We start from the raw sequence: 27,796 nt of genomic DNA, 5'->3' as shown, positions 1-27,796 counted from the left end.
CCGCCCGCCGGGGCGGAGGGTCCCGGGGGGAGGGTCCCGGCGCCTGACGGTGCCCCGAGGCGGGGCGATGATGCGAGGCCGCCGCCTCCGCGTTGCCTGCGGCCGAGGGGGGAGCAGTGGGACGAGGCGCGGGGTTGCTGCCGCCGCCGTCGCCGCCTCCGGAGCAGCGAGAGCCGCCTGCGGAGCGCGGGGTGCCCGGCCCGGGCCGCCCGGTGAGCGCCGCCGAGGGAGCGGGCGGGGGATGCGCAGGGATGGAGCCGCTGGTGGGGGAGGTGGAGAAGGCGGCGGAGCCGTGGCTGCTTCTTTGTGGCAGGAAAGTTTCGGTGCGGCTCGGCGCGGCCGCCCCGCTGCCTGCGTGCCTGCCGGAGGGAGGAGGAGGAGGAGACCCCGCTCCCCGTGCGGGGCCCCGCCTGCCCCGGGCCACTTCGGCAGGGGTGGTGTTCTCCCACATCTCCCTCCCTGTCACCGGCCTCCCGGCCCCTGGCAGTGCCATCTTTGGGCCCCGGGCCTCTCGGGAGCCGCATCGGGGACGGGGAGCCGAGCGCGGGTGGTTCGGCCGGAGGGGTTTTTTGGGGGCTTTTCCGGCCCGGGTGCGATCCCGGTGGAGCGGGAGAGCGATGCTGAGCCGGTGCCGCCGGGGTGGGCTGCGGGAGAGGAGGGGCGGCAGGCGGGGGTCCTGCTCCGGGGGGACGCCACGCCGGATAAAAGTCTGGGAAAACAGCGGTCGGTGAATCGGAACTGGAGCGGCGGGGGGAGGCGGGGAAGGAGCGCCCGGACCCCGGTGCGCATCCGAGGAGTGCGTGTGGAAGCGGCATCGCTCGACCCCGCTCCTCGGAACCCTTTATGTAACGCAGCCCCGCGCCCGAGCACGGCTGGATCGCTCCCCTCGCCAGGCAGCGTGCTCGCCTCGGCTCCCGCACCCGGGATGCGACACCCGCCGGGTCCGGGCCGGCAGCTGCTGGAAGGAAGCGTTCTTGGCTCCGGATAGCAGGGAGGGAAAGCGGGGACCCCCAGCTGAGGGAAAAGATGCCGTGTTCTCCGTGCGTGCTCCCGGGTCTTGCAGGGGGGTCTCCCCAGCCCTGCCTGGTACAGATGGCGGCGTGCCCAGCACAACGAGATTCAGAGGCATTTAATAACCATTGTAAGAAGGACTAATCGGACGCAGACTTTCAATGTCCAGATCGTGCCTTCTTTACGTATTTTCCACTTTTCTGCTCATTGAGGGTGTTGGGTCTTGTAGTTCATAAAACAGAAAAACATTTCTAGATACCAAAAGAGAGCAATCCAGTGCTCCATTAGCATTCTTCCTCTCTTAGGAGAACAATACAGACTCACTGTAAGCTTGCCCAAACATGGGCTGCCTTCTATTATGTATTGGTACAGTGCCTGTTGCAATAGGTCCTCTTTTGGCTGGGTTCATATGCAAAGCACAAGTAAAAACTCAGTGGCATGCTGCTAATCGTGATATATTTGTCGCAAATACCACCTGCCAACAGGCTGGGTTTTCACAAAGGGAGAAAGGTGGAATGCTTTGAACAAGCCCAGTTCCTCAGTCTGTTTGAAGTAGCAGATGCTCATCATCTCTGGTTGACCTCAGACACTTGCTTGGCTCTTGGAAGTTACGTTGTTCAAAGTGTCTGGTACTTTTTAATTTTTTTTAGTGTTGGTGTCTGTATATTTTTAAAAAATAAGTTAACAACTTTGTGATTGGTTTGAAAGCCTGTGTGACATCCAAGTGTCCGTGTGAAAACAACTGCCTGTCTGCATTAAAGATGACAGGGGCAACATACCTTGTTGTAAAAGGTTGCTGTATGGCCTTGGTCCTACAGTCCTGTGTGTACCTTAGCCTGAGGAGATACTGCACAAAACCCATCTGTCTACTTTGAGCATTTACAAAATTAGGTCTCCTTTGGTGGGTTTTGTCATCCGAGGTGGTTTTTTATCATCACTGTTTACAGGATTTTATATTTGATACTGCAAACTTGAGATTGCTCACCTCAAGTGTATTGCAGTTTTAATCCAAAGGTACAATAGCAGAAAGCTTTGTATAAACAAGTTAGCTGGAGGAGGAGGTTTTGGGTTTGTTGTTAAGTACCCCAATTTGACCTTTTTTTAAAAAATATTCATATTTATTGAAGGAATTGCAAGGGGGGAACGGAATAGAATTTACTGGTGTCCCAAAAGCCTTTTCAGTCGCTGGTTTTTATTTCAGTGCTGGTTGAAGTACTTGGGAAAATTGCTCGCCTGCAGGAAACATGAGGTCACAGTACATCACGGCGCCCACAGTCACTGTCCTTCTGTTCCTGCTGTGGATCCCATCATCAACAGGCTGCAACAAGGCTCTCTGTGCCAGCGATGTCAGTAAATGCCTGATACAGGTACAAGTCATGTGTCCTTTACCTGCTTTTGAGTGTTCAAAAAACAGTCCTGAAGCTGTGTCCTGAAAAGATACAAATAACTGGTATTTTATGTTAAGTAGTGTCTCTTTAAAGAGGTTAGTTTGGTCTCCTACCCCTATAAATGTAGATTAACAACCATTTTATAGAGAGAGAATACCGAGTGCGTATTTATATAGGCATGTTTCTTCTTTTTTAATTGAAACTTTTTCAAGCCAAGGATTATGTCCATATGAGATGTTTCCCTTAACTTGCAATTTGTCCAGTTCCTTAAATCTCAAGCAGAGGGTCCGGAGTTGATGCCTGATGGTCTCCATAACATCAGGTTTGTACAGTGAATTAAAAGATGCCTAAAAACCAAACTAAATACTTATGAGCTGAACTGGTAGGAAATGGACATTAAATTCAGATGCTGTTTTTGACTCACGGCATGTCTGTGCAGTGAAAGAAACAGAGTGAGACCAGGTTGCTCTTCTTAGAGCAGGAGTTAAGAGGCATGGTGTGCAGCAGAACAAAAGGGCCTCTTCTAGCAAAATGGCAAGCAGTTCTGGTACCTACCAAGTATTTCCTTAGTAGTGGTATATGGAGCATGCTTCTTGACTCCAGACTGAAAAAGGAGGCTTCCTGTGGCCAGCTGCAGCTTCTTTAAAAGCAACTGTTCCCTACTGCTTCACTGTAGATTGGAAATGCAATAACAGAGAGCACAAACATCATATGGCAGTAACATGCGAGTGTGCTTACTGTAAATGCATGGTCACAGCCCGAAAAGAGATGCAGAAGTGGCCTGAAGCATTTCCATGTTTACTTCATTTCACTGACTTCCGTTTAGAATTTGTCTGGTTCACAAATAAAAACGTTTGCCAGATTCACAAATCCATCCTGTGGAATGAAGACTGGCTGTAGGCTCAACCATCTTCTTTCCGGCTTCTGCACTGCCATCGCTTTAAAATTTAAAAAAAGAAATTGCTGCTTCTTCCAGCCCCACCACAGTCTGTGGAGTTGTTAAATATGGGAGCAAGAACGAGGCTTCTGATTTTTACCTTTTCAAACAGAACTTCAGTGGTTTTGCTGGCATTTTGGACATTGTGCACTGTGACAGGCTGATGCACTTATAAGCCCCTTCTCTTGCATTTTTTAAAATCAGCTCTAGGATTGAAACCTGTAAGAAGTAACGTGCTAGTTGTGTCACTGGATGTACATGGCACTTAAATAGTAAATCCAGTGGTACAGATTTGTTGATTCAGGGGAAGGCTGTTGGTCCAGATGCTGGATTTCCATCCTGGCAGCTGTTGGTCTGCTGCTTGTTTTGCTGTAAGCAAGGGGAGAATAGGGAAGATGTGTCTCCTTTTCTGGTGCCACTGATGGAGTCCACCATCCACGGAACAGCAGACAACTCCTCCTTATCGAGCCAAGCTTGAGACAGCAAGCATTGAAACTTTATTTTTATGAGCTAGTCTGAATAGAGCACAGCCCAGGAGGCGTGGAATTAATGCAACTGGAGTCCTTACTCAGCTGGCAATAAATGGCTGAGGTTCAGCAGTGCATGGAAATGGCTCATACAACTGTGCTTTCCTTGGATTATGTTGGCATCTCTGTAGCAACACAGCCCTGTGCATGCAGAGAAACCACTGAACTGCTTTACTTGCGGTAGATGTGTTCTCTCTTACTTTGTACAGGTGACGTGGAGTCCCTTTTTAAAGCATTTCCCTAAAATCAAAATCACATGCAATGCTCTGACACCCTAAAGTAGCCTAGGCTGCATGAGTTGTGTGCAGTTGCAGGGGAATTACACTGTTCATTTCTGCCGTCTGGCTGCTGTCTTCCTGCACACAGGCCTGACTTACCAGTCAGTATTCATTCTTTACAGAAGAACAGATCAGGTCAGACTAGTCTGATTGTGGATAGGAAGTATCCTAAAGCTTTGACTTAAAGTAATTGTCATCTTTCTTCTTGGCTTTTTTGTTTGTTTTAAAACTTGGCAGAAGCACTGCACTGGTATATGAAATGCATGTTCTTTCCTGGATAGGTATGCAAGTAGAGTATGTCCATGGGGGGTTTTTTTCCCCTCTAAACTCTTCTGGAGAAATCTGAACTTAAAAATAAAATACCATGTTGAGGGAGGTTGCTTGACTGTAGCATGACATTTTTCCCTCACCGATTTTATTGCTGTTCAAGTTCGGCAAAATCCATGTCTTGAAACCAAGATAATGTCACTCAGAGACAACTGGGGGAGCAAACAGATTGTGAATGCTTGTCATCTGCATCTGTGTGCAGAAAGCAAGGCTGCCTGTCCTGGACACAGAGAGACAAGAGACCTGGTCTCTCAAAAAGCATACAGTTAACATAAATATTTTTGCCAGCATGGCTAGAAGTCAGTACAGTCATTACTGCCACTCCTTAGGAGCTGCTCTGCGTAAGGGTGGTCCCTACATAAATATTTATTTTGCTAGATCCAGAATAGTGCATGTGATCAACAACTTGCATGGATTCAGCTTTCCCTTTGCATCTTGGGCTCTAGCTTTATTCGTGCTCCTCTTTTTTCCATAAGCAAAGGCCTGTAAGAAAATAGCTTGAGGCAGCTCTCTCTGCATAAGGTCAGCCTTCGCTAAGAAACCTTGCAGCTTCCTGTAGCTGTTGAGGGAGTTGTGGGTAAGAGTTGGGAGTGTAGAGGATGAGCCCACAAAATTAGTTCCCTTGAAGGCTCTGGCCATAGTTCCTTGCCATGTCCCTGGGACTGGGGCGTTGGAGTCCATGAGCGACTGTTGCCATGCGTTCCAGGTGGAGCCCTGGGCGCGCACGACGCGCGTGCTGCAGTGTTTATTGCAGCACATCTGTTGTTGACTTGGCTGCGTGGGTTGTTTTGATGTTTCCATGTGTGAAGGAGATGAAAAGGCCAGTTATGCTCGCTGGGCGGAGGGGAGGTGCATATTGTGTCCTTGCAACATGGAGGAAATCCTTGGAGGCAGAAACCTCTAGGATGAGACGTTCCCACAATTGTTCATAGCAAACGGGTTTGAGGTGAGTCCCAGGCTGGCTCTTGAGGTGCAGAGCTCCTGGCAGGAGTCAGGCTGGGGTGGAATGTCCATGTTGGGCTGGAAGCTGAGCTTTGCTGCCTCATCTGCAACAGTGCTTTAAACTGTTGCTGTGTGTAGGAAACAAATGGTGTTATGATTCAGGCATGGGTTTACAATCCTTCTAAAGAGAGGCTGTTTTGTGGAGAAAACAGGATTTTCTCTTCCCAACTCTACAGACCTGCAGCCACCTCAGCTGGTGTGGTATCGTTTCAATTAAAATCTCTTTCGATCTGTCTTCTTTGCCTCCTGTTAATCTTGTGTACAAACTTGTCAGCCTGAAAGGATTTCTAAGACATTTTAGCCCTGTGGTATGAAATAAATGCCACTCCTTAACTTCAGGGCTTCGGCATCTAAAAATTGCTTTCAGTGTGCATGTTGTAGCAGTGCGTAACCCAGTTGGGTTAACAAAACAGTTCTGGTTGGTTCGCTTCCAGGAGATTTTCTGTTATTAAACTGTTCTAGGAAAAAGAAGCTCTCTTTCTTTCACTCCCCCTTCCAGTTTGCAGAGAGGTTTCCAATGCCTTCAGGTCTTGCTTCTCCCTGCACCAAGAAAATATCCCCTGGAATTTCAAGAAAGCTTTGAAAAAAACACAGATGTTAAATATCTTCTAAAAGTTTTTCTTTGCTCTCTGGAGCAGGAGTATCTTTATTGTACAAACATGCCTACTTCCTACTTAATACTGTATTTTTAAACTGTGAGGCTTATTTCTTGCCTAGCAAAATACATTCTCTGATGCACCTTCAGTAGTTCAGCTTGGGAAGTTGCCAAGTTGACTTATGAGTAATATTTTCTTCCACTGATGCCTCACCACCCCCAGCTATCAACGAGAAACATTCCTTATTCTGCCTTGCTTCACCCACGTCTCATGTAAGCATTCTTTTAAAAAGATGTATCCTGTACCAGTATCCAGTGTGGATGAGTCAGGCAGGAGGACTCAAAACTGGTTAAGGAAACCATGGATGTGCAAACAGATATATGGAAAAACATACAACTATTGCCCCAAAGTGGCAGAAGACTAATTAATTAGGTTGTTCTTTCTTCCTTCCTCTCCCTCCAACTTTAAAATAAAGAAATAATAATAAAAAACAAACAAACAAAAACCCAAACCCAAACAGCAACAAAAAAAAGCCTCTTAAAGATTACATTGCTCATTAGCCCTTCCTGTAAAAACAAACTTGTTACAATACTGGTAGGTGTAATGATGCTGTCCCCAAGTCAGTGCTTACGCACACAGATGCTAAGCAGAATTTTTTGTTAACATGTTGCAAGTGCAGAATTTAAGGTTACATTTAATTCTCTGAGAATACTCTTCCATAAAACTGAAACAACTTTAGTTTAGTGAATTTTCTGGCTTCTATTCATGCATTACATTTAATAGATTAGTGAGAATTGCCTCCTCCCACATGCTGGCTTGTTGGTGTCTTTAAAAAGTAAAAGTTGCTTGCCTGGTTTTACTGTTGAAGAGTAAACTGGATATTTTTAATGCTAATATGTATTAATATTATTCTCTGGCCAAAGTAACAGCACTCGTTGTTATTTTTAAAGTTTTTCTATTCAGGCTTTTTATTCTAAAGGCTGACAAAATCTGTTTATCAAATATAAATATTTTAGAAATGCATCATTCACTCACATAAGTCATCTTTCTAAGTTTGTGGTGTCTCCTCTTGTGGAAAAATGTATATATTTTCTTAATCAGCCTGTTTTTCTTCTTTTACTTAGAAACAGCACAGTTTATGTGGAAATAGTGATAGGTGCCATTCATAAATTTTGAGGATGAAAAAGTAATAAATCTTGGTAGTTTTCCACTCTGTAAGTAAAAATTCAATGCTTACCAGGGCTGCATATTGCAGAAATGTGTGTGGGGCAGGGGTTCACTCTCAATCAGTCAGTGGGGCAAACAAGTCACTGTGAACTCACTTTGCAGGTGGTGTTGGTGTCTGCCTGTAAGGAGAGGTGTCCCTGACGTAGCTGGGGTGGAACCATGGGTGGTGACTCCAGGGTAGGAGAATTTCAAACCAAACCACCTTCCTGCCCTTCTCTTCTGCCCATGCAAGTCTCTTGCAGTGCGTCCCTCCTCTGCCTCTGGATAACGGGATCAAAGACTGGGAATGGGCATAATTTTCTCCCTGGCTTGGTGTGTAACAGAGATTTGCCGATGGCCCTTCCAGTAAAGCCAGGGGTGGAAGGATCCCATGGTCAGTGTTTCCAGTAATGGGATTTTGTTTCCTCCCCAGTTGTGTGTAATGTGATAGACAGACAGACGTCATCAAAACCAAATTCTTAGGACAACCAAAGGGACTTCTTGGCTTGTCTGTGTTTTGCTCTATGATGTAATTCAAGGCTGTGAATTATTGTCATGTAGCCACAGTCTTTTGGCCAAACTGGAATTACTAGTATGGATTTGAGCTAGAGGGAAGGAGACTGCTTGGTTTTTAGATTTTCTTCATCCATGTAGGCTTTTCCCATGCTTTGCGGTCCACAAGTGTGTGTCTCCAGCAGGATGCTAAACCAGTGCCTTTGGGTTTAGGTAATACAAAGAGAAAGATTTGTCATTATGCTTCCATGCCTTTTCTATCTTTTTAGGTTATTAATGGTTAAAGAAAAATATGTGTGTAGGTCATTTCACTTTCTAGAGGCTCTAGACGTCTCGTAGGTATCCCAAGGTGTCAGTTTGTTGGGACGAAGCATGGGGTTGTTTTCATAATAGCAAAAATGAATCGTCTAGACCTGGGTGGGGGAGAAAAATCTCTAATGTTGCAAACAGAGAGCAATGTGTAACAAGTATTTGGAGATGCAGAAAATCCTGTGGTCAGATGACTTAACTGGGTAAGTTCCTTTCAGAATCCAGGCATAGGTGTGATGGTAGACATCATGCATGTCTTGAGTAGGCACATGTGGCTTATAGTAGCTTTCTTTTTTAGCTAAATTATAATGTACGCTCACTATTTATATATAAAGAAGCATCCTGCTTTGAATTTCGCGTTGTGATGGGAAAAACATTCAAACAACTTGTAGATTTAGGCATGCACGGAAGTGCACACACCTTTCCCATGAATAGGATTTTTTGTCTTTTAAATGCTGACTTCAGATTTGTCTTCAGAACGTCATCTTTAAGGAAAAAAAAAAAAGGCAAACTTGCAAAAGAGCCTTTTGTAAACTCAGATCGGTTCTTTGGCTGGAGCCGTTTCACCGTTTACTCACTGTATTAGTGTACTAAGCTTTTTTAATGCCCTAATTTGAGTTGTGGCTGGAGGAAAAGTCACGCTGCTGTGTAGCTATTTTACATCTGGGATTGCTGCAGTGTAATGAGTGTCTGTTGATTCCAGGAGCTGTGTCAGTGCCGCCCTGGGGAAGGGAACTGTTCCTGCTGTAAAGAGTGTATGCTCTGCCTGGGCACACTTTGGGATGAGTGCTGTGACTGTGTTGGTAAGTTCGCATTTTTGGGGGGACTTTCTGCTTTTTTTACAATGCTTTCTCCTGCCACATGCTGAGCTCACAGTCTTAAAATAGAAGTAAAACACTGGGACAGAATCTGTGCTTTTAAGCATCTTACAGCTCGTTGTGTGGGTTGGGAATAAATTATTGTGGCGACCCAAACATTTGAAGGCTGTGTCTGCTCTATGGAGCTGGGGGTGGCAGTAGTCCAGGTATTGCTTGTTAAATAGCTCATTATTAATTTTGTCTCTCAAATATAAAACTCTCGTTTGAATTGTCATCTTGAGGAAACTCCACAGCACCTGCGTTGTGGGGTTGGATGCTCTGTGAAGGTTTCTGCCTCTAAAGGGTGCATTGACAGGTACAGCACTGGGACACTTTTAGGATTGAGTTGGGACTACTAGTAAATATGCATGGCCCAGTGTTTTCACTGTTCTTTTATTTGCAAAAAGAGCTCTTTGTGAAGGGTGAAAAAGAAGCAGACAAGGTCTTACTGTAGGAGTAGATGCTAGTCTTAACAAGAACACATTGCTGCTGACAGGTTGTGTTGAGTGCTTGGATCTCTGCAAGTGAGTGCTGTCCCTGCTTCAGGAGGTTACATTCTAGTTCAGCTTCTTGTTTTAAACGTAACGAAAGCTTCATCCTCCTGTGGTTGTTTTAAGTCTCTCTGCCATCCAAAATCCTGGCTTCCATGAAAGGGATGCATCTTGAATGTTGTACATGCTCTCAGCTTCTCTACGTTGATTTTCTCTGATTACATGAAGGTGATTTGTCAAAATGCCCATTTTCAGTGCAGGTTATTTCCCTAGTTTAGAACCATTATCTGCTGTAGAAAGCAAGGCATGGTATACTGATCTCTAGGGAGAGGAAGAACCTACCTCTTGGGATTGTGAAGTCCACACGAGTTTCTTTTTGTAAATCTGCAGTTGACTCACTGTTCTGCAGCTCTTTCCTATAGTGTTTTCCAGGACAGGAGTTTGGAGGGGTTTTCAGCCACTGGGAGCTGGCAGAAGGGGGATTTACTCCTCGCGTGCCGACACAAAGAAGCCCGGAGGTCAACGCTGAAACCCCTCTGGAAGGTGGCACTCAGTGCCCAGCACACAGTGAAAACGGGGCAGAGCTCCTCACCCAAAAGGGGCTGTATCCATCTGTCGCAGTCAGGCAGGCACGCAGGCGAAGGGAAAGAAGTAAAGAGAGGGGACTCTCCCTATGTGCTCCACGCAGGTTTATTCCCACGAAAAGACAGGGACGAAGAGGCCAATTGGTGGGAGGGTTCAGGGATCTTATACTGAGTACAGAATAGGTGGGGAAAGGGATCTCAGCCAATGGGATAGAGACAAGCAGGTGGGATTGACAGGAAGGGAACCAATGGGAACAACACATAGGAGGGAGTCAGGGAAGGATCCAATGGGGCGTCGAGGAACAAAGAACTTTCTAGAACTAATACATATTAAAGAAGGAAAATGAATATACATAACTTCCTACATAAAACAGGAAGACAAAATCTTAACCAATCAGGGGAAAACATGCAAAAGGCAAAACAAGGGAGTCACGGGTTCTCAGCATGACCGAAAGTTGCATGCTAAACTTGGGTTGCTGACCACCACAGGTGGTTGTCTGAGTTCTCCTCAGGGGAAAGAGTAGCTGCAGCCACCTGCACCCCTACAAGAGTTAACAAGGTTTCAGGTTCAGTTTCCCAGTACTGAGTAAACTAAAACTTCTCCTGATGTTCCTTTGAGTTAAGCTCTTCTAGTCCATTGTGTAAAGGCTTGTCTGCTTCCATAGTTTTGATAGCCCATTTCTGCATCTTCTCATCCATTCCAAAGCAGTAGTTTAGACTTGTTTGATCCTTACAGATTGCTCCTAAGTTAAACTTTTTTATTTTCATTTTAACCAAAGCTTCTATTTTATAATATTTATTATATGTAAATATTATTATAATTCTTTTGCTTTTAAAAACAGTAAGAGTGAAGGATCTTTGTGGATGAACATTTACCAATTAAACTATGAGCAATTTTTTTTGTACCATCCTAAGGTAATATTTTCATATGCATTGATATGCACACAAGCTTGTACACATTCCACAGGATTTTGATAAACAATCTTGATGTTATTTTTTTTCCTTTCTTATTGGTGAAATTTATTTTCTGAATCCAACTTAGCAGCGGTCTGGTCTGACAGGGCCAGAAAGGCCCACTGGTTTCTGTTTCACAACATTTACACAATGACATAAACTAAAGCATACATCTCTTGATGTATCCTTGCAAAACTCTTACCTTTTATAGCTTCCTAACTGATTTTCATGTGGGCATCCTTTATTACAATTATATGGTTAATACAGTCCTTCTTTAAGTATGATTAATATTAATGCTTATTAAAAGGTGGTAAGGCAGGGATAGAAATTTCTTATTAAAGCAGTAAGTCCAGGAAGGTCCATGAAGAAAAAACCTAATTGAGAGGAGTAGGAAAACAATCATTTACAGTAGGATGTTTGTGTAAGTGGAATTATTTTTTAGTATGACCTGATGGAAAAGAAGCTTATTTTTTTTCCTACTCTGTAGTTGGCTCACCTTTTTATAGGAGCAGACTGTCATGGAGTGTTCCTATTACCAAATGCTGGTAATGCTGACCACTTGCTTAAGATTTGCTAGATCTCATGCTAATCATCATGGACAAACTTCCCTCTGCTTTGTTCATTACGGAAATCCATCTACTTAGGTTGAGAAGATTATGGGTTTGTAAAAGGCTCTAGTTAAACACAATTATTCGTGAAGCTGGAGTTCTAGTGGATCTACAGGGCAGGAGATACTTCTCTGGTTGTGTGAGGCAGGTAGAATTTGAACATGCATGTCCCAAATCACTTTTATACTTCAGGAACTGGTGTGCTTTGCAGCTATAGCTCTTTAAACCTCTGTCTGTGAAACTACACAAAATGATATCCAGATGTACATGAGGGAAATGGATTTGCCTGTCCCTTGACAGGTGACTTCTAATAGTGTTTTATGACTCCTGAGTTTAAAATACCTATGCAGATACAAATTTTCTTTTTAACCTTGGTTGTTTCCACGGATTGGACTTATATTGAGATTCCCTTCAGTTTCATTGCTAGTAATAAATGTTAGTGTTTAAATGGTTAATGAAAAACTGGCGCCAGCATTGCATATCACAAAAACATTTTGTAGGAATTGGCAAAGTGAAAAAAGACTACAGGGTTTCAAAAAAAATACTGCAGAAGACATTGAAAAATAAGGAAGAGGTAACCTAGAAATTAGTATTTTGCCTATTGTGAGCCCTCCAGCTAAGCAGCAAAATGAGATTCATCTTGGCTGTCTCTACACAAGTAAAGTAATTCAGACTCATGCTCTGTCCTGATAGTGATCTTTGCACCTCTGGCAGATGACTAAAAAGATCTAGTGCACTGCTGCAGCAGATGAGATGGAATACTTGAATTGTGATCAAAAGTTTCATGTACTTCAGACTTATCAAGATACTCCCTTTGTTCAGTCCTAACCTTGCATTCCAAGTTTATGCTACTATCGATTATACTGGGCTTTGTCTCTTGTCCCAGGGAAAACAAACCTCCCACTGAACCCTCCATTTTCTAAGCTGTAATGCTTACACTGAAAGGGAAGCAAAGTGCTGTTTAGATGAGGTTTTTCTTTTCACAAGTCACAGGTGTGTTTTGTAGAAGTCTGAGTAATCTGAAACCTGCAGCTATGGAAAGCTTGTCCTGCTGTATTTGGTAGCACTTCTGCTATTGGGCTGAGAGTGGGATAGATATGAAAGCATTCTGTTCTGTTCAGCAAAAAAAGAGGCAATTTTAATCCTCTAAATATTCCTGCTTGTTTCAAGAAAAAGAGCTTAGGGATTTGTGTGTAATTTACTGTTTCATTCCTCTGCAGGTATGTGCAATCCTCGCAATTACAGTGACACACCTCCAACATCCAAGAGCACTGTCGAGGAGTTGCATGAACCAATTCCTTCCCTTTTCCGGGCACTGACAGAAGGGGACACTCAGCTGAACTGGAATATTGTTTCCTTCCCTGTGGCAGAAGAGCTGTCACACCATGAGAACCTCGTCTCCTTTTTAGAAACAGTGAACCAGCCACAGCATCAGAACGTCTCTGTTCCAAACAACAATGTCCACACACCTTACTCTAGTGACAAAGGTAATGAGTGAAGTGTCTAAATCCCTAGCATCTCCTCTTGTCTCTTCCAGGAGCCTTCTCGGTGCATATCCTATGCTTCTCTGTGCTCGCTTCTTCTTTTCCCATAAGAAAGTGAAAGGTTCAGCCTAATTTTGAGCATGACGTAACAGAAGGAGTGAGGCAAAGTTGTTGAGGAACGTGGAAGATGGTGTTAAAATGACTGATGATCTTAGGAGACACTGAACCACGTGAGTTTATCTCTATAATTGTCCTGTGGCATGAGGCAGTTTGTTCATGTTGTTTCATGTGCACTGGCACGGTATGTTCTCTGACCTAGAAACAAGTACCTGTAGCTTAGGAGACAGAACAGATCAGAAACTGAATCCAAATCCTGTATCAGTGCAGAGGTAGGCAACTGAAACATGGCTTAAGAGGTCTGAGAAAGCTACATGCCGTAAGCACTTACAATTGAAACAGTTGTTTATTTCTTTCATCTGAGCTGGCATAACTTGAAATCTTTAGAAGGATGTTTTGTATGAAATCCAGGATTAATAGTAAACCTAAGCAAGATCAGAAGGATTGATGAAGGAAGGATATGTGAAAGATTGTCTTCAAAAGAAGCAACTTGGTGGTAGGGGTTCAACTTACAGATTCTTATTTTATATTACTCTTATTTTATATGAAGTTTTTTATATTCTTACTTTCAGTTTAGAGAACAGACTTCAGAATATTGTTTGCTGTGGTTGGGTTGGGGGAAGATGAGAAGTTTGAGGTAGTGTCAACAGTGGTGTAAGAAAAATACTCTCTGTTTCTTGGTTTCCATACTAAACCTGAAACACTTTTCCCTGCAAATCATTACGTCAGACTTTAAAGAATCTCATAAACAGTTCATAGTGAAATTGCTGCTTAATAGGGGAAAAAGAGCATCTGATTTGTTTTGTTAGTACATTTAGTGCTTTGCTTCCTTCCCAACACACACTAAATATTCGTAACCCCATATGTCTCTATTGTGATGCCCTTTTATCTTATCAATAAAAGATACCCTAATTGATGGACACGCTGCTTTTCCGTACCAGTGTGAACCATTGACCTAGTTGTGTTTCTGAGGAGGACTGCTGTTGATTAAATGGAACCATAATGGCAACTTTTCTAATTTCCTTTGGCTAAGGCACATTAGAAAAATAAATTAATTCCAGAACTAGGAAACCAGATGGTCAGAAAGCATCTCATTCATATGTCTTTGATGTTATTAAAATGCTTGCTTGCCGTTATGAGAATAACGTACAAAGCCATGTAAAATGGAAAGTCACAAAAAGCTCTGTGTGCAAAGACTACAGTACTTACAGTTATAAATTAAACTCAAGGGAAAAAAAATACATTTAGTACAGCCTTGAATATATCCCACTGTACTTAGGTACTGCAACCCAGATGGCTGTTTCCTGACAGTCCTTTACTACCGTACCAACGGATGGGCTAATGATAGTTTTGGATTAAGCTTGGAATTTGAATTGCATCTCAAGGGCGTGGAGCAGTTTTTAGCTCAACAACACAGACAAATACATAACACTGCATTTTTTTCTTAGTCAAAAGTCTCCTTCATTTCTTTTACTAGGAACATATTAAAGATTAGGTTGAGAGAGCTCTTACTGGAATGATGACAGTCCAAAAACAACAGTTATATTTGGAAATAGTTACCAAATGCCACTGGCTTTCAGGCCTCAGCAGACACTTAAAACAGAAATAAATGTCAGAGCTGTTCTTGTAGTCATTGGCTATGCCTTCTCCATCTTAGTGACCAGTGAAGAACTGGAAAAGATAGAAAATTACTTTCCGCATCCTATTCCTATACTTTTAAGTATCTAAATATGTAAGCCTGCTGAAGAGTCTCTTCTTGGTCACAATGTACATAACTTTGTAGTGCTCTGCTTTCTTGAAAGTCATATTAAATTTTGCTTATAAAAACATTGATGATTTGAGCATTGAAAACAGAAGAGGTGGAAAGAAAAATTAGCATTGGGCCTTGGTCAGTTGATGTTTCTTATGGTGGAAGCAGGACAGCTGGGGAATTGTCTTGGAGGTTGTGTGAGCCATGAGGTAGCATTGTTTTTAATACTGTTTTGCTGAGTTCATTGGGAAACCCATAATCAAAAGGTGGAGGGGTTCTAGGTTGGGACTAAAGAGCCTTGTGAGCATGGGCACAGTGAGGGAGCCAAGGAAGTTCCTGGAGCCTGATGGCTTCTCCCCATGCAAAATTCACTCACACAATCGGGTCACTGCTTTAACAAGCTGGCAAGTGTTAGAAGAACCACTGAAAGAGAGTGAATGTGAATGTGATGTGTGTGCTCAGTGGCAGTAAACACAAGCATAGCCTGCAGTGGGAGAAACAGACCATGTCTTTACCCTTTCCTTCTCCCCAAAAATGCTGCTAGGCTTGAGGGCAGGTCTTGCGAACGCAGATGCCCTTAAGGTGGCTTGCTAAGCAGTTGTCTTCAGGGCCATGACGATCAGGGATTTGAAAGAATATTCCTGTAAGCAGGAACACAGATGCCTTATGTTTTCTTTACAGTGCTGTGCCTCCTCCATTTTGTGGTTCTTCTGTGGCTCCTTGCATGCTTCCCTCCAACATGGTGTGCTGGCAGCAGCCGATGGCACGGCCTGTAAAGGGAGAGGGGCTGACGAGAGGTAGATTTTGTAGGGGAACAGTGGTCTCTGTGCTGTCTTCTGGAATACATTTCAAAATTTGGAAAGGCTCTGCTTACAAATACCCCCTGTCATGTAGTGTAACACAGATCCGATTTTAGCTTTGCTGTGCCTTCTCACAGGGATCGCCGTTAAGATGGCCCAGGGTGCCAGACTTGCTTGATGCAGTTCTGGGTGAGTGCCAGAAAAAGCAGCACCAGCCACTGGAACCACGAGCTTTGTGTCTAAGTGGCATGGAGCCACCAGCCCTGGGAGGGCAGCTGTGGATCTGGGAGGAGGTGGGGTGCGGTGGGATATAAAGCATTCCTTTCTCACCCCAGCCTACTCTGAACCCAGCCGCCAGACCTTGAACTTCCCCGTTATTTTCCTAATGAGTGTCTTCCCTTTCCTCCTGTGAATTGACTTGTAATGTTTTAGCTGCCTAAGTTATGCATGCCCTGCTGGAGCTGCTGTAGTTCTTTGTATCAGTTGTTTCTGGCACTTGAGCCTCTACTTCAGAGAGGATTGTGATGGTTATTAATCTAGAGCTACATTTGTACTTCATTCTCTCTGCTTCTAGCTGATACCCTCAGAGCTCTGAACTGTGAGTTCAGAGGTTTAAATAAGCTTAGTTGTTTCAGATGATGACAGGATGTTGGCGAGAGAGAGAGGGGAACTAGATAATTTTTTGGCAATTGATAAAACAGAATCTGTGTTGCAGTTAGGAGTTTCTGTCTTACATTGCTTGGTGACACAGGGGATGGTATCTGCTCTGCAATTCTGCTCCCCTCCAGTGCAACAGGGAGAGGAGAGCTAGAAATCCAGTGCAGAGATATGTGCCTCTGTAGGAAGTCTAGAAGATTTTTTAAAAATGTTTCTTTTTATAAATTCTGATTGACATAAAATTGACTTGTCCAAAAGTAGTAGATTATCTCAATTGATTGTTCATATTCGGTTGCAGGTCAATCTCCTTGTTCTCACTTTCCCCTCTTCCTGCTACTGTACTAGATTAGTCTTTTTTCTAGCAGAAGGTGTGTCCCAGCCAACAGAAGGGGGGTTGGAACTAGATGATCTTTAAGGTCCCTTCCAACCCAGGATGTTCTATGATAAAATGGTATGACTGCTGGTGGACAGTTACCTTTTTAAAGATCTTTTAGAGCTACCAATAAACTGGCCAGCAGACAGCTGAAGTTACATAGCACATTTAACTTCAAAGGTCCCATACAGCAAATTATCATTAACTGGGAAGGTTCTCTGAGTTGCTAAATTCTTCTATATTACACCAATTCAGATACTTTTATAGCAAAGCCTGGTAGTTTCTTCTGTTCATTTTTAATTTAGACTTGGTTGTTGTTTCCCCTACACAACCTTCACTGAGTATGAAGTATGAGGAGGGAAAAAGGTGAGAAACTAATGTTCCAGGAAAAAAAGTTTGCTGCTCCATCCTTCTCCCTCCCTGCACCTGCACCCTGTGGTCCTTAGTGTGTGAAAATTGGCAAAATGCAAATGAGAAAGCTGTTACTGCACTAAGTAGTACTGGTTTTATCTACACTGAGGGAGCCAAGTGATGACTCTGTAATTAGGTTTGTGAAACAATTTAAATACTCTCCCAGATCCCAGCTGAGCCTGTAGGCATGTATTTTTTCCCCCTGTGTAACTCTCTTTCTGCAGCCTATAGAGCAGGATTCAGTGCTTGAGGGGAGGAACTCTCCTGCTTTCAGTAATTCAGCGTCTACATGAGCACAAAGGCACTGCTGAGGAGGGGGCTAGGAGTGCCCTGAGACAAACAAAGTGCACCCTGGCCAATCTGACTTGTTCAGACCTGGCAAGTCTCTCAGTGAGCAAGACTTTGGAAACAATTTGGTAGCATATACATGGAGCATGTCCTCCAGCTGTTTACATGAGCTACTTGGGACCAGATGGATCTGCTGCTGGCTCTGGCCTGCCACACGCAGTCTGCTCTCTCCCCTTTGCAGCATTTTTTTACTGGTCCTTGAGAACCTATCCTCTTGACTTGTGTGCAGGTGGAAATAAACTTTCTTCTCCACTCTATGGTCAGTCGAGATTAATGTCCTTGGTTGTTGCTGCCACCACAGTAAGGTTGAGTTATGGCTTTGGTGCTGGGAGAGTGGTTCAGGAGACCAGTCCCTGCAGTCTGACAAGAGCTGACTGATGCCACCTAGTTTTGCCAGAGTCATAGGCCAGGTGCAGCTGCTCCTCTGGCCTCCTTTAGCCTGAGAGATATCTCTCAGTTCATTGTCTTTGATCTTTACATTCTAGAAATCATAGGCTCTCCTTCTCTAGGAAGTTTATTTCAAGTTTCTGCTAGCTTTAGCTGGTGAATTGGGGGCTTCACCAGGACTTCTGAAGCAGTACTAACACTGCCGAAGCTGTCAGAGATGAGGTTAACATGAAGGTGAGCACAGATGTCTCCTTACGCAGAAGGTACGACATTCTCTGGTGTGAAGGGAGCTTGTAAGTTCTGGGAGCAGTTAGCACACCTCAGTGTGCACAGCTTTCCTGACAAGCTTCCTTGACCGACCTTAGGCTTTCCTTTGTGTGTTTCAAGTTGGAGTGCCATGATCAACAGATAGCAGTGAGCACTTGTGGTTGCTTCCTTTAAAGAGCTGTTTCACTCCGATCTGGAGATAGCCAGGAATCATTTTACCTTCTCAGGCTTGTCCAGAGGCTAGGTCAGTCAGGTGGAGATAGCACCCAAAAGGTGATTTTACAGGAAGAAATCTTTCTAGATTAGCCAGGATTGCCTGTTTTGAGGCAGAGGCTCTGGGCCTCCAGCTGACACCTTCTAAGACTGTGTATGGAATTTAAGGTCAAACTTAATGTAGTAACACTTCAGTAGAAAACTACTAAAAAGGTGTCAAAGGACTGAATAGAGGTTGAACAAAAGGATATAAAGAGTATGAGTAATGAGCAACAGAGGCTTTTGTAAGGTTCTTGTGCTTGAACCCCAGCACTGACTTGGATGACTGATGGGACATGAGGAATGCTGCCTGGAGACTTGCTTCTACTTTCTCATCCCTACCCTTCTATTACAGCTGGTAGTGGGGGTCCGAAGCTGTGACCCAGGAAGAGATGACCAGTCTGGGAAGATGGTCCCAAAAGGAATCGCCTTCCCGGGGTCCGGTGTCTTCCTCTCAGCTGCTGGCAGAGGAGCCCTTGCAGAGGCTGTCAGCTCTTTAGTGATATCAGCTCGTGATTCCAGCTCAGCTCTGCAGGGCAGCCTCCAGGCCAAACCAGACCAGAGAGAGAGACGAGAGGCTCGTGTGGCTGGTTCCGCATGAAGGTAGCTTTATTGTGGGTCCCCTCCAGCAAAGGGGAGAGCCAGGGACGAGAACTCTCCCGAGGGGCTCGAGGGAGCTTGCCTTTATAGGGATACAGGGGATCAGCAAGGGGACCAATGGATTACAGAGGGTCTGGGACAGACCAATGGGTTACAGAATGATCTGCATAGGGTATCCCAAAGGATTGTGGGTCTACCTTTCCTCGCCATGACCCAAAAGTCATTTCCTTTCCAGGGAGTCCTGCTGGGCGATTGTGAAATCTTTTATCTCAGCAGATATCCCTCCAGGGCAGTGGCTGGGCATACCCCACACCCTTCCACTGAAAACTTCCTGTGAGGAGTGAAGGGGACAGATACCTGGGACTATCTGGACCTTCTGGGAATGGATGGTACGTGCTCCTTCTTGGGACCATGGCAATCTGAGCTTTTTGTCACTGGTGATAAAATGTTGCCAAGTTCTTGTGCATTCCCCATAAAAGTTGGAGCTGCTGTCTGGCCTCTGGATCCTTCTTGACTTTGAGGCCATGGTGGCTGCATCTCCCTACTACTTTTCAGCTTTGGCTGAACACTTCAGATGTATACCTATCACTCTTTGCACATGGTACCATAGCATACACTTCTGTTCAGCTCTTTCCTCTTCCTCTCTGTCAATCAAACGCCCTTACTAAAGTTGTAGATACGTTGGTTGTTTTCAAGCAGAGGTTTTGTTCTCTGAGAACTCTATTCCTCTGGAATAGAGGAATTATTGCTGTGCCTCAGGATATATTATAAGGGTTTATAGAAACTGAAGTGCCAAGAATGGGGCACGACTTACACAGCCACAAGCACTTCGTTGACGTTCCCAGCAGCACTTCACAAGTTTTCTTGGGGCAACTGCAGCTTTACTTGCAGCACAGCTTTTCTGAGAGCAGAAACTGCTTCAGCTCTGGGTCTGTCTTTCCTCACCAAGATCCCTATTGCCTGTTGCACTGTATATGGTGTCTGCAAGACATGTACATCAGTTTGGAGCCTGACCAAGGCAACGAATACTCTGTTGCTTTCAGTGGGCTGGCAGCACATCCTCTAACCTTCTTGCAGCTGTTTTGGTAGTAGCAAAATAATTTGATGGTGGTCAAAATTGGTCATTAAAAAAACCCAAACCGTACCCACTGTCTTGATTTACCATTTAAGTTTGTATTACTTTTTTCTAATCCACATTGGAATGTAGATCAGTGGGTTTCTCCTAGGTGCACCATGAGTAGTAATAAGCTAGAAAGCCCCTTGACATCTCCTGCTCACAAGCTGGTTTGTTGTGTGTGAGTGAGACATTCATGTTTGCAGACAGTTTGCTGCCAGTTGTGCTTTGCCCAAAGTGTGCCAAGGTATGCTCTGGGTAAATGTTTTGTAATCATGGTCCTTTGGAGGATGAACAAAGTTTTATGGTATAATCACCTGGTCAGTACAGAAGAAAGATGGTGGAATCTGTCAGCTTGGAGAATTGGAAGTTGGACTGAGGGGGGGGGAAAGTTTTATTTTATAGTTGTCGCCTTAGCTCCATTTTGATGTTGCAACACCAAACTTCATGGCATTTCAAGTAATTGCATGGGTGTTAGAAGCATGAAGTCAACACTTATGCAGAAGGGGTTTCTTAAGATTAGTAGGAAGCTGGTGGTGCTGCTAAAAATAAGGAAGAAAAGAGTGTGCAGTTTCATGCTGATGAAAACAGGATTCTTTAGGTCTGTAATTTAATCTGGTTGAAGATTATTGTGGAATTGGGGGGGGGAGGGAAGAAAGAAACATCTACATCCAAATAAGTGGGTTTTTATGGTTTTCTTAAATAACTTCTCTAAACCTGAAGTTTTTTGTGGTAGCATATTACCTTCAGAGGACATATTCCTGATTGTAACTTCGGCATAGCTGATCCTTACGCTTTAGAAGGTATCTCTCGTAACTGGGGGACAAAACTCAAAAACATTCTTGCCTGTGAATATAGAAGTAAATTAACCCAGAACGAGATCAGACAACAGGTTGAGTTGTAGATGCTGAAAATTGGAAGTTGATAGATTTTACCTTGTCTCTCTGCCTTGCCTCTCCGCTTTTACTGTCACCTTTATTTCCTTATGCCTCATAGTCCTGTCGGTTTGCAATCATACTTCTAAAGCTGCACATTTAACTAATTTTTAACTAACCTTTGAAAACACTTTAAGACCTTTTAAACCAAAATTTTTCCTCCTCTTATTTAGAACACATGTGTACTGTGGTGTATTTTGATGACTGCATGTCAATACATCAGTGCAAGATCTCTTGCGAGTCCATGGGAGCTTCCAAATACCGATGGTTTCACAACGCCTGCTGTGAGTGTATCGGGCCAGAATGCATCGACTACGGCAGTAAAACTGTCAAATGTATGAACTGCATGTTCTGAAGCAGGAAAATTGTAATATAGCAATACTGAGGCCAAAGTGATCTCTCTCGGTTAAAGAGACGGGGATTGCAAATACTGCGTTTTGGTGGAGTGCCTGCTGGTTGCAATTACATGTACCTGGTTGCAAAAGAGGATGTATAAAATCAGAAAACTTTTTTTCTTTTTTTTTTTAAATTCATGTAAGCGAGGCTAACTAGTAGATGTTTAAACACTATGTTTTAAACTTGTTTTTCTTTATTTCTGCTCAAATGGTACAGTCATGCTCATCATTGCTGTTCTGATGGTTTTCCTTTGATTTGAAAGTATTGGCTATACTGGTTTTCAGAACATAGTACTCTATCTTGTAGTTTAGAGTAGGGAAGCTTTTAGAATATGGTAATGAGATTTCCATTATCTAAATTCAACAAATAAATAAATGGCTGCTAGGTTGGAGGAAGGGTGGATGCTGTTTAGGGGCTGGGTTTTGGGGGTTTGGTTTCTGGTTTTGTTTTTTAACTTTATTGCCTTCTAGTTTTTGAGGTTAGCTTTTTATTGTGAAAGTGGCATTTGGAGAAAAATTAAAATTCATGCTTTCTCTACAAGTTCAAAGCCTGGGCTGTCATGGATAAAATCCTAACTTCTTAGAAGGGCTGCCCAACAAAACACTATGTATGGGACACTTTTCTTCCAAGTTTCATTTGCCCTGCTCTCGTGTAAGTTCGTTGGGGCCTATGATGCATAATTTATGTGTTAAACAAAATAATTTTTTCAGTCTTCTCTTAGATCCCAAAATAAAGCTGTTAAACTAAATAAAGTGCAGTTGCATCTCCCAGCTTTTGCACTGTTCTCTAGGGTTGTTACTCCTTGAACATTTAGTCCAGTAAAGGAAACATGAAAGGCTATGATGGATTTAATGACTAAAGGAATAAAGAATGAAATGACAGGAACAAGCAAGTGGTACAGGTCTACCAGCTGAGCAGCTGGCAGCAAGCATGTTCCCATTTAGTAATATCCTGTGAATATTTATTCCAAAACATTTTTATTATTATTAAATTTCTTTCTTTTTCCCCATAAATTTTTGTCAATGAAGAAGGGAATATGTGTCTGCAAAGGCAAAATTAAAGTGTTCTGAGTTTAGAACATTGTCCATTTTTCTAAGTAAGAGTTTTTATATGTTGACAGTTAATAGCAGTTACTATGACCCATTTAAGGGCTCCACTGATAATGGTACTAAGTACAAGAATAAAGTGTATGAGTAGTTATTGATCAGTTTTTGGTATTTATAATAATGTGGGTTTTAACTCCTTGAATTTTTTTTATGCATATATGCATATGCAAACACAAAAAGGAATTTGACTATTCATTTTTCTCTCATTAACCTCAGTCTAGAGGGATTAAACTGTTTTCAAGTTACACCTATCTGTACCATGTACAAATGAAAGCAGTCATTTTACATTTATTTTGTTGAAAAATTTGCCTGAATGTTTTTTCAATTTTTTTTCTCATGATACAGTTCTTTCAATAAGATGGAATAATAGTAATAATGATAATAATAAAAGAAAAACCTACTCTTGTTAAATAATGTTACTTTCTTCAGTGTGTTTTTCAGCTATAAAGATGTACTTGAAAGATGAATGTTATTGTTTTGAACTTGTGGATAATGGAATGTCTTCATACTTAAAACTTACAATTAAGTGATAAAAGATCATAGACAAGAATAGAAAAACTTAGCTTATAATGGAGGAGTTGTTCTTCCAATATTTTACAATTCATGTTATATTTTCTTCTGCTCGAACTTCTTTAATTGAATGAAGAGGAAGAATACATTTAGAGTAGCTGTGACTGTTTGTAGCTGGAGGGTGATGGATCAACGTTCCTGACTGAGACAGGAGACACGTAGAAATCAAGCAAGCAGGAGATCATTAGCATGCTTCAGATTTTTGCAGTCTTAAATTATTGGAAATATGAGGATAGCTCAGAATCTCCTTGGGGGAGGAACAGGGCTGATGTTTCTGGTCAGGTACCTGCTGCCCCATGGATCTATGATACTGTCTCCATTTACATCCTCAGAATTTCACTGTGAGGTCAAATCAAAGGGGGTGGGAGGGATGGGGGGAGCAGCTTAACAGGTGTCCAGGAAATGGTGTGGGGAATGGCATAAAAATGTAAACACAGTTGTCTGGAGTGGCCTGAGAGAAGGTAGTGCATACCTTCTGGGGCTTGCCTTACTTTTTGTAATTCCTGATGCTGTCTAGATTTTGCTGAAAGTGTTGTGTGTACACAAACGTCATGCAGCAACACCCAGTGTATTTTATGATGATGAGTGTTTTAAGAGGTATTTTAATAAAAAGACATTACTGGTTCTTGTGTTTTCTTTCTCAAGAGTTTCTCACAGAAACATTACCAGAAAGCATATTACAAAAGTTACTGATCTAGATGGATAGAATAATATAGAGAATTAACTCTCCAGCAGTTTTTTTCCATATCTACAAGTGTAGCTTCAAAGTCTTGTTCTGTACATAAATGATTAATACTCAGAATGTTCTTTCTGAAAAATCTAACCATTTTAGAAAGTTGTTTATTTAGTCTTATTAATTTTGCAGGAAAATTCGTAATTTATTTTGGGGTCTCTTACTTCACCCTACATCCGGATAACCAGCAAACCATCATCTACATGAGAACATGTTTTTAAAACCTCTTTTGCTTAGGAATGTTCTCCAGGTAAAGCACTGTCCACTTTTATCACTGTCCTTTGGGACAGAACTGTAAATCACTGAATGTAAAGGGAAGCAAAGAGGGAATTCATATCGTAAGAAATTATACAAATCCCTAGTGTGTAGGGGGTCTGACCGAAAAGGGGTGGAGGGCCTTTTGTTATTCTTTCTTTAAAAATAAAAAAAGCTTTTGTTTAGTGGCTTTGGGGTTTGGGTTTGGTTTGTTGAGATTTTTTTTGGTTTGTTTTTCCTTATAGGTACTTGAGTACAAAGATCATAACATGCCATTGCTTTCCTGTCGTTTCTTAAGGTTCCTGGCTTGCTTTTAGTGTGCTTAATGGATTTCACATCTAATTCCTAAAAATAAATATAAGAACGCCTGCTTGTATCTTTAATAATATATCTATGGTCACTCCACACTATCAGAATCATGGCTATTCTGATACCTGGCTCCCAAGCCCCTCATCCTGCTGGCTGGAGTGACTTGAAGTTTGCTTGCAATTGCACAGTGACACACAGACCCACACAACACGGATACGCTCTGGTGTCTCCAGCCCCATGACCTATGGTGCCCTCTCCCAAGGCTGGCACTTACACCTTCATGGGCAAAGCCTGAAAACCCGTAAACTGGGAGGAGTTTAATGAGAAGAGAGGACAGACCATGCTGATGAGGTACCTGCAGAGCACACTCCAAAAAGAACCTAACATTTTCCTGTTAGGGCATAATGTCTGTTGGGCTTGGCAAAAGAAACGCCTGTACCAAGATTTGACACATTCCCTTGGCACAACATCTTTCACCAAATCACCAGTACGTCATTAAAATTTGTGCTATTGACATGGTAAAACATACTTAGATATAAAACATTGCAAGGAACAGAGTAAGTCTGATTCAGACAAATCCATGTAGGATGAAAGGGTGGCCAAGGCTCAAGTTTTCTTATACCCTTTTCATTGCTTAAGTATTTATAAATTTTCTTCCTACTGCAGAGAACTTGGAATTATTTGACTTTGAGCAACCTGTTCTAGGGCAAGATGTTCCTGCCCAGGGCAGAGGGGTTGGAAATAGATGGTCTTTAAGGGCCCTCCCATCCCAAACCATTCTGTGATTCTATGACTCCGTAACAGTGCTCATGGGAGTTGCTTAGGCAGAGTTCAGCGTCATACACTTTTTTTGGCTCTGTTTCTCCTGCTCTGGTAATGTCTGTGAACAACATGCTTTCTCCCCCAAAGACATCAACTAATTTACTACTGCTAGGTTTTCCTGTTGTATCTTCAGGCTCTCATTGTTTCACATTTGTCTCAGTATGTGGCCAACTAGTTTCTTTCCTAAGCTAAATCTTTTTATGTCTGCTGTGTATTCCTTTATTGCTAAGGAGAATTACACAGTATGTCTAAAGTTAGCCCAGAATGGTACAGCCCATGTAGACTCCCATCTTTCCAGGACAACCCCAGAACTAGCTTTCTTGAAATAGTAGGAGGAGGAAGGAATTATTAACACAGCTATGCCTTTTCCCTTTTCTTTCCCCGACCAAAGGCTTTCTGAAGCTCCCCTGCATTATTATTTTATTACTTTTATGAATCTCAGGTACATCAGTGAGACTGATATTCCAAGCAAAGAGCTTCCCACCTCAGAATCCTTGCTTCATCTTTAAAGCAGTAAGAATTTATTGAGTGAATGTGGGGCAAGCTGAGGGTGTAAGAAAGTACCTCAGTATGTGTAAATTCGCCTCAGACCACAGTGAATTTTGCAAGTCAGAAATCATCCAAATGTGTTTCACATGGCAGTAAATTGGTGTAGTCGGCACTGCACACAATCGCTTGTTTGTCCTCAAAATCTGGGAGAAGATTCATTCTGGGTTCATTAGCTGATGGGCCCATTGTGCATGAACTTTTGTTGGCAGCAGCCTCTGATAATACACATTCTTCAGAGCTGAGAGCCTCTGGCCACTGTCACTTCAAGTGGAGATCCTCTAGGGCAACCATCTCCAGTTACTATGGGATGTTACAGAATTAACCCTTCTCTCTTCTTTAGCCAGGAGTAAGATGGCCTTTACATAGAACAAAAAAAGAAACACACTAGCTGTGATGTTAAGTTAAATAGTCTGGTGAGCCCTTACTGTTAAACTGTTTCTTCTGGAGAGGAGGAGGGAGATTGGAAGTTGCGAGGTTATGTAATACGTGGTGGAGACAATATCCCTGTGCTCCAACACTAATCAGAGTGTTTACAAGCCTCCCTTTTGTATCTTCCACTGAATAGCACAAATTCCTGTGGGGGACCTTTTACATTACCGCAGGAGGTGGCACAAAGAGCTCATTCGACAGGGACTAAGCAGCATTGAGTCTCAAGTGAATAAATGGAGCAGGTGGCACGCTGCCACAGTATTAATGTGTCCAATAGGCCGGGGATTATGCTTGAGGCTGTGGGAATGAATTGGCCCTGCTTCTGACTGAAACAAATTGCCCTGTTGATGAGGAAACCTGAAAGGGATTCAAATTACGCAGGTGCTCAATGTAACAGAAACTTGCATTGTAAGAGAGAAAAAAACCCCACAAAATTCCTTACAACATCACTGTAAACAGGATGTATCTTGAGATCGGGATGTGTTCCTTGGCACAGGTTGCCTTGAGCGGCATCCAGAGCATTTCTCAATTTCCCTCACATTCCAGAAAGTGGTAGAGAGGAGTGGGTAACTCCTCTCAGGAGGTCAGGTTTGTTATGTGGGATGAAGCCAGCGCCAGTAGCTGTTTTCATGTGAACTGAGGACATGGAATTCTGTCAGCAGCAACATCAAAGGGAAGGTGGCCCAGGTGCCCCCACCTGTGGGGCTGTATCAGCTCCCACACTGAGACTGATGGCTTTTGGTGTTTGCTGACCTCCCACTTTGACAAGTGTAATCTCATAACTCACTCGTCCATACCTGTCTTTAATCACCATCAACAGAATCTCGGAATCACAGAATGGGTCAGGTTGGAAGGGACCACAGTGGGTCATGTGGTCCAGCCTCCCTGCTCAAGCAGGGTCATCCCAGAGCACATAGCAAAGGACTGTGTCCTGATGGCGCTTGAATATCTCCAGCAAGGGAGACCCCACAGCCTCTCTAGGCAATCTCTTCCAGTGCACGGTCACCTGCACAGTAAAGAAGTTCTTCCTCATATCCACTTCCTGTGGAACTTCCTGCGAATCAGTTTCTGCCCATTGCCTCTTGTCCTATTGCTTGGCACCACTGAGAAGAGCCTGCCTTCATCCTCTTAGCATCCTCCCTCCTTCAGATACTTATAGACATTGATGAGGTCCCCTCTCAGTCGTCCCTTCTCAAGGCTGAACAGGTCCACCTTCCTCAGCCTTTCCTCATAACAGAGATGCTCCAGCCCCTCAGTGATCTTTGTTGCCCTCCACTGGAGCTGCTCCAGGAGCTCTCTGTCTCTCTTGTACTGAGGATCCCAGAACTGGACACAGCACTCCAGATGCGGTCTCACCAGGGCTGAACAGAAGGGCAGGATCACCTCCCTTGACCTGCTGGCAATGCTCTCCCTAATACAACCCAGGATATCATTGGCCTTCCTGGCCACAAGGGCCACTGTCAGCTCATGGCCCAGGGATTCTTACGTTCCTTGTGTTCCCAGAGGAGCGATGGGGCTGCTGCCTGCCGGCTCTCGGCGGCTGC

General features: G+C 43.4%; 1 protein-coding gene and 1 long non-coding RNA gene across 2 annotated transcripts; one reads left to right on the top strand and one right to left on the bottom strand.

Moving 5' to 3' along the window:
* Nucleotides 1-20: 20 nt before the first annotated feature.
* TWSG1 (twisted gastrulation BMP signaling modulator 1) lies at nt 21-23,780 on the top strand. The gene is made up of 5 exons (XM_032122080.1): nt 21-212; nt 2,213-2,378; nt 8,798-8,897; nt 12,809-13,075; nt 21,257-23,780. Exons 2-5 carry the CDS (start codon nt 2,256-2,258, stop codon nt 21,436-21,438), a joined length of 672 nt encoding a protein of 223 aa, XP_031977971.1. The 5' UTR covers nt 21-212; nt 2,213-2,255; the 3' UTR covers nt 21,439-23,780.
* LOC116450048 lies at nt 23,214-27,485 on the bottom strand. The gene is made up of 2 exons (XR_004242640.1): nt 27,050-27,485; nt 23,214-26,179 (listed from the first exon to the last, which is right to left on the bottom strand). It is a non-coding gene; the product is annotated as an uncharacterized LOC116450048 (long non-coding RNA).
* Between the last annotated feature and the right edge of the window lie 311 nt (nt 27,486-27,796).

Source organism: Corvus moneduloides, chromosome 1 (assembly GCF_009650955.1).
Source record: "Corvus moneduloides isolate bCorMon1 chromosome 1, bCorMon1.pri, whole genome shotgun sequence".
Lineage (NCBI taxonomy): Eukaryota > Metazoa > Chordata > Aves > Passeriformes > Corvidae > Corvus > Corvus moneduloides.
Note: the sequence above shows the minus strand (reverse complement) of the source record. Positions and strands in the feature narration are given on the sequence as shown.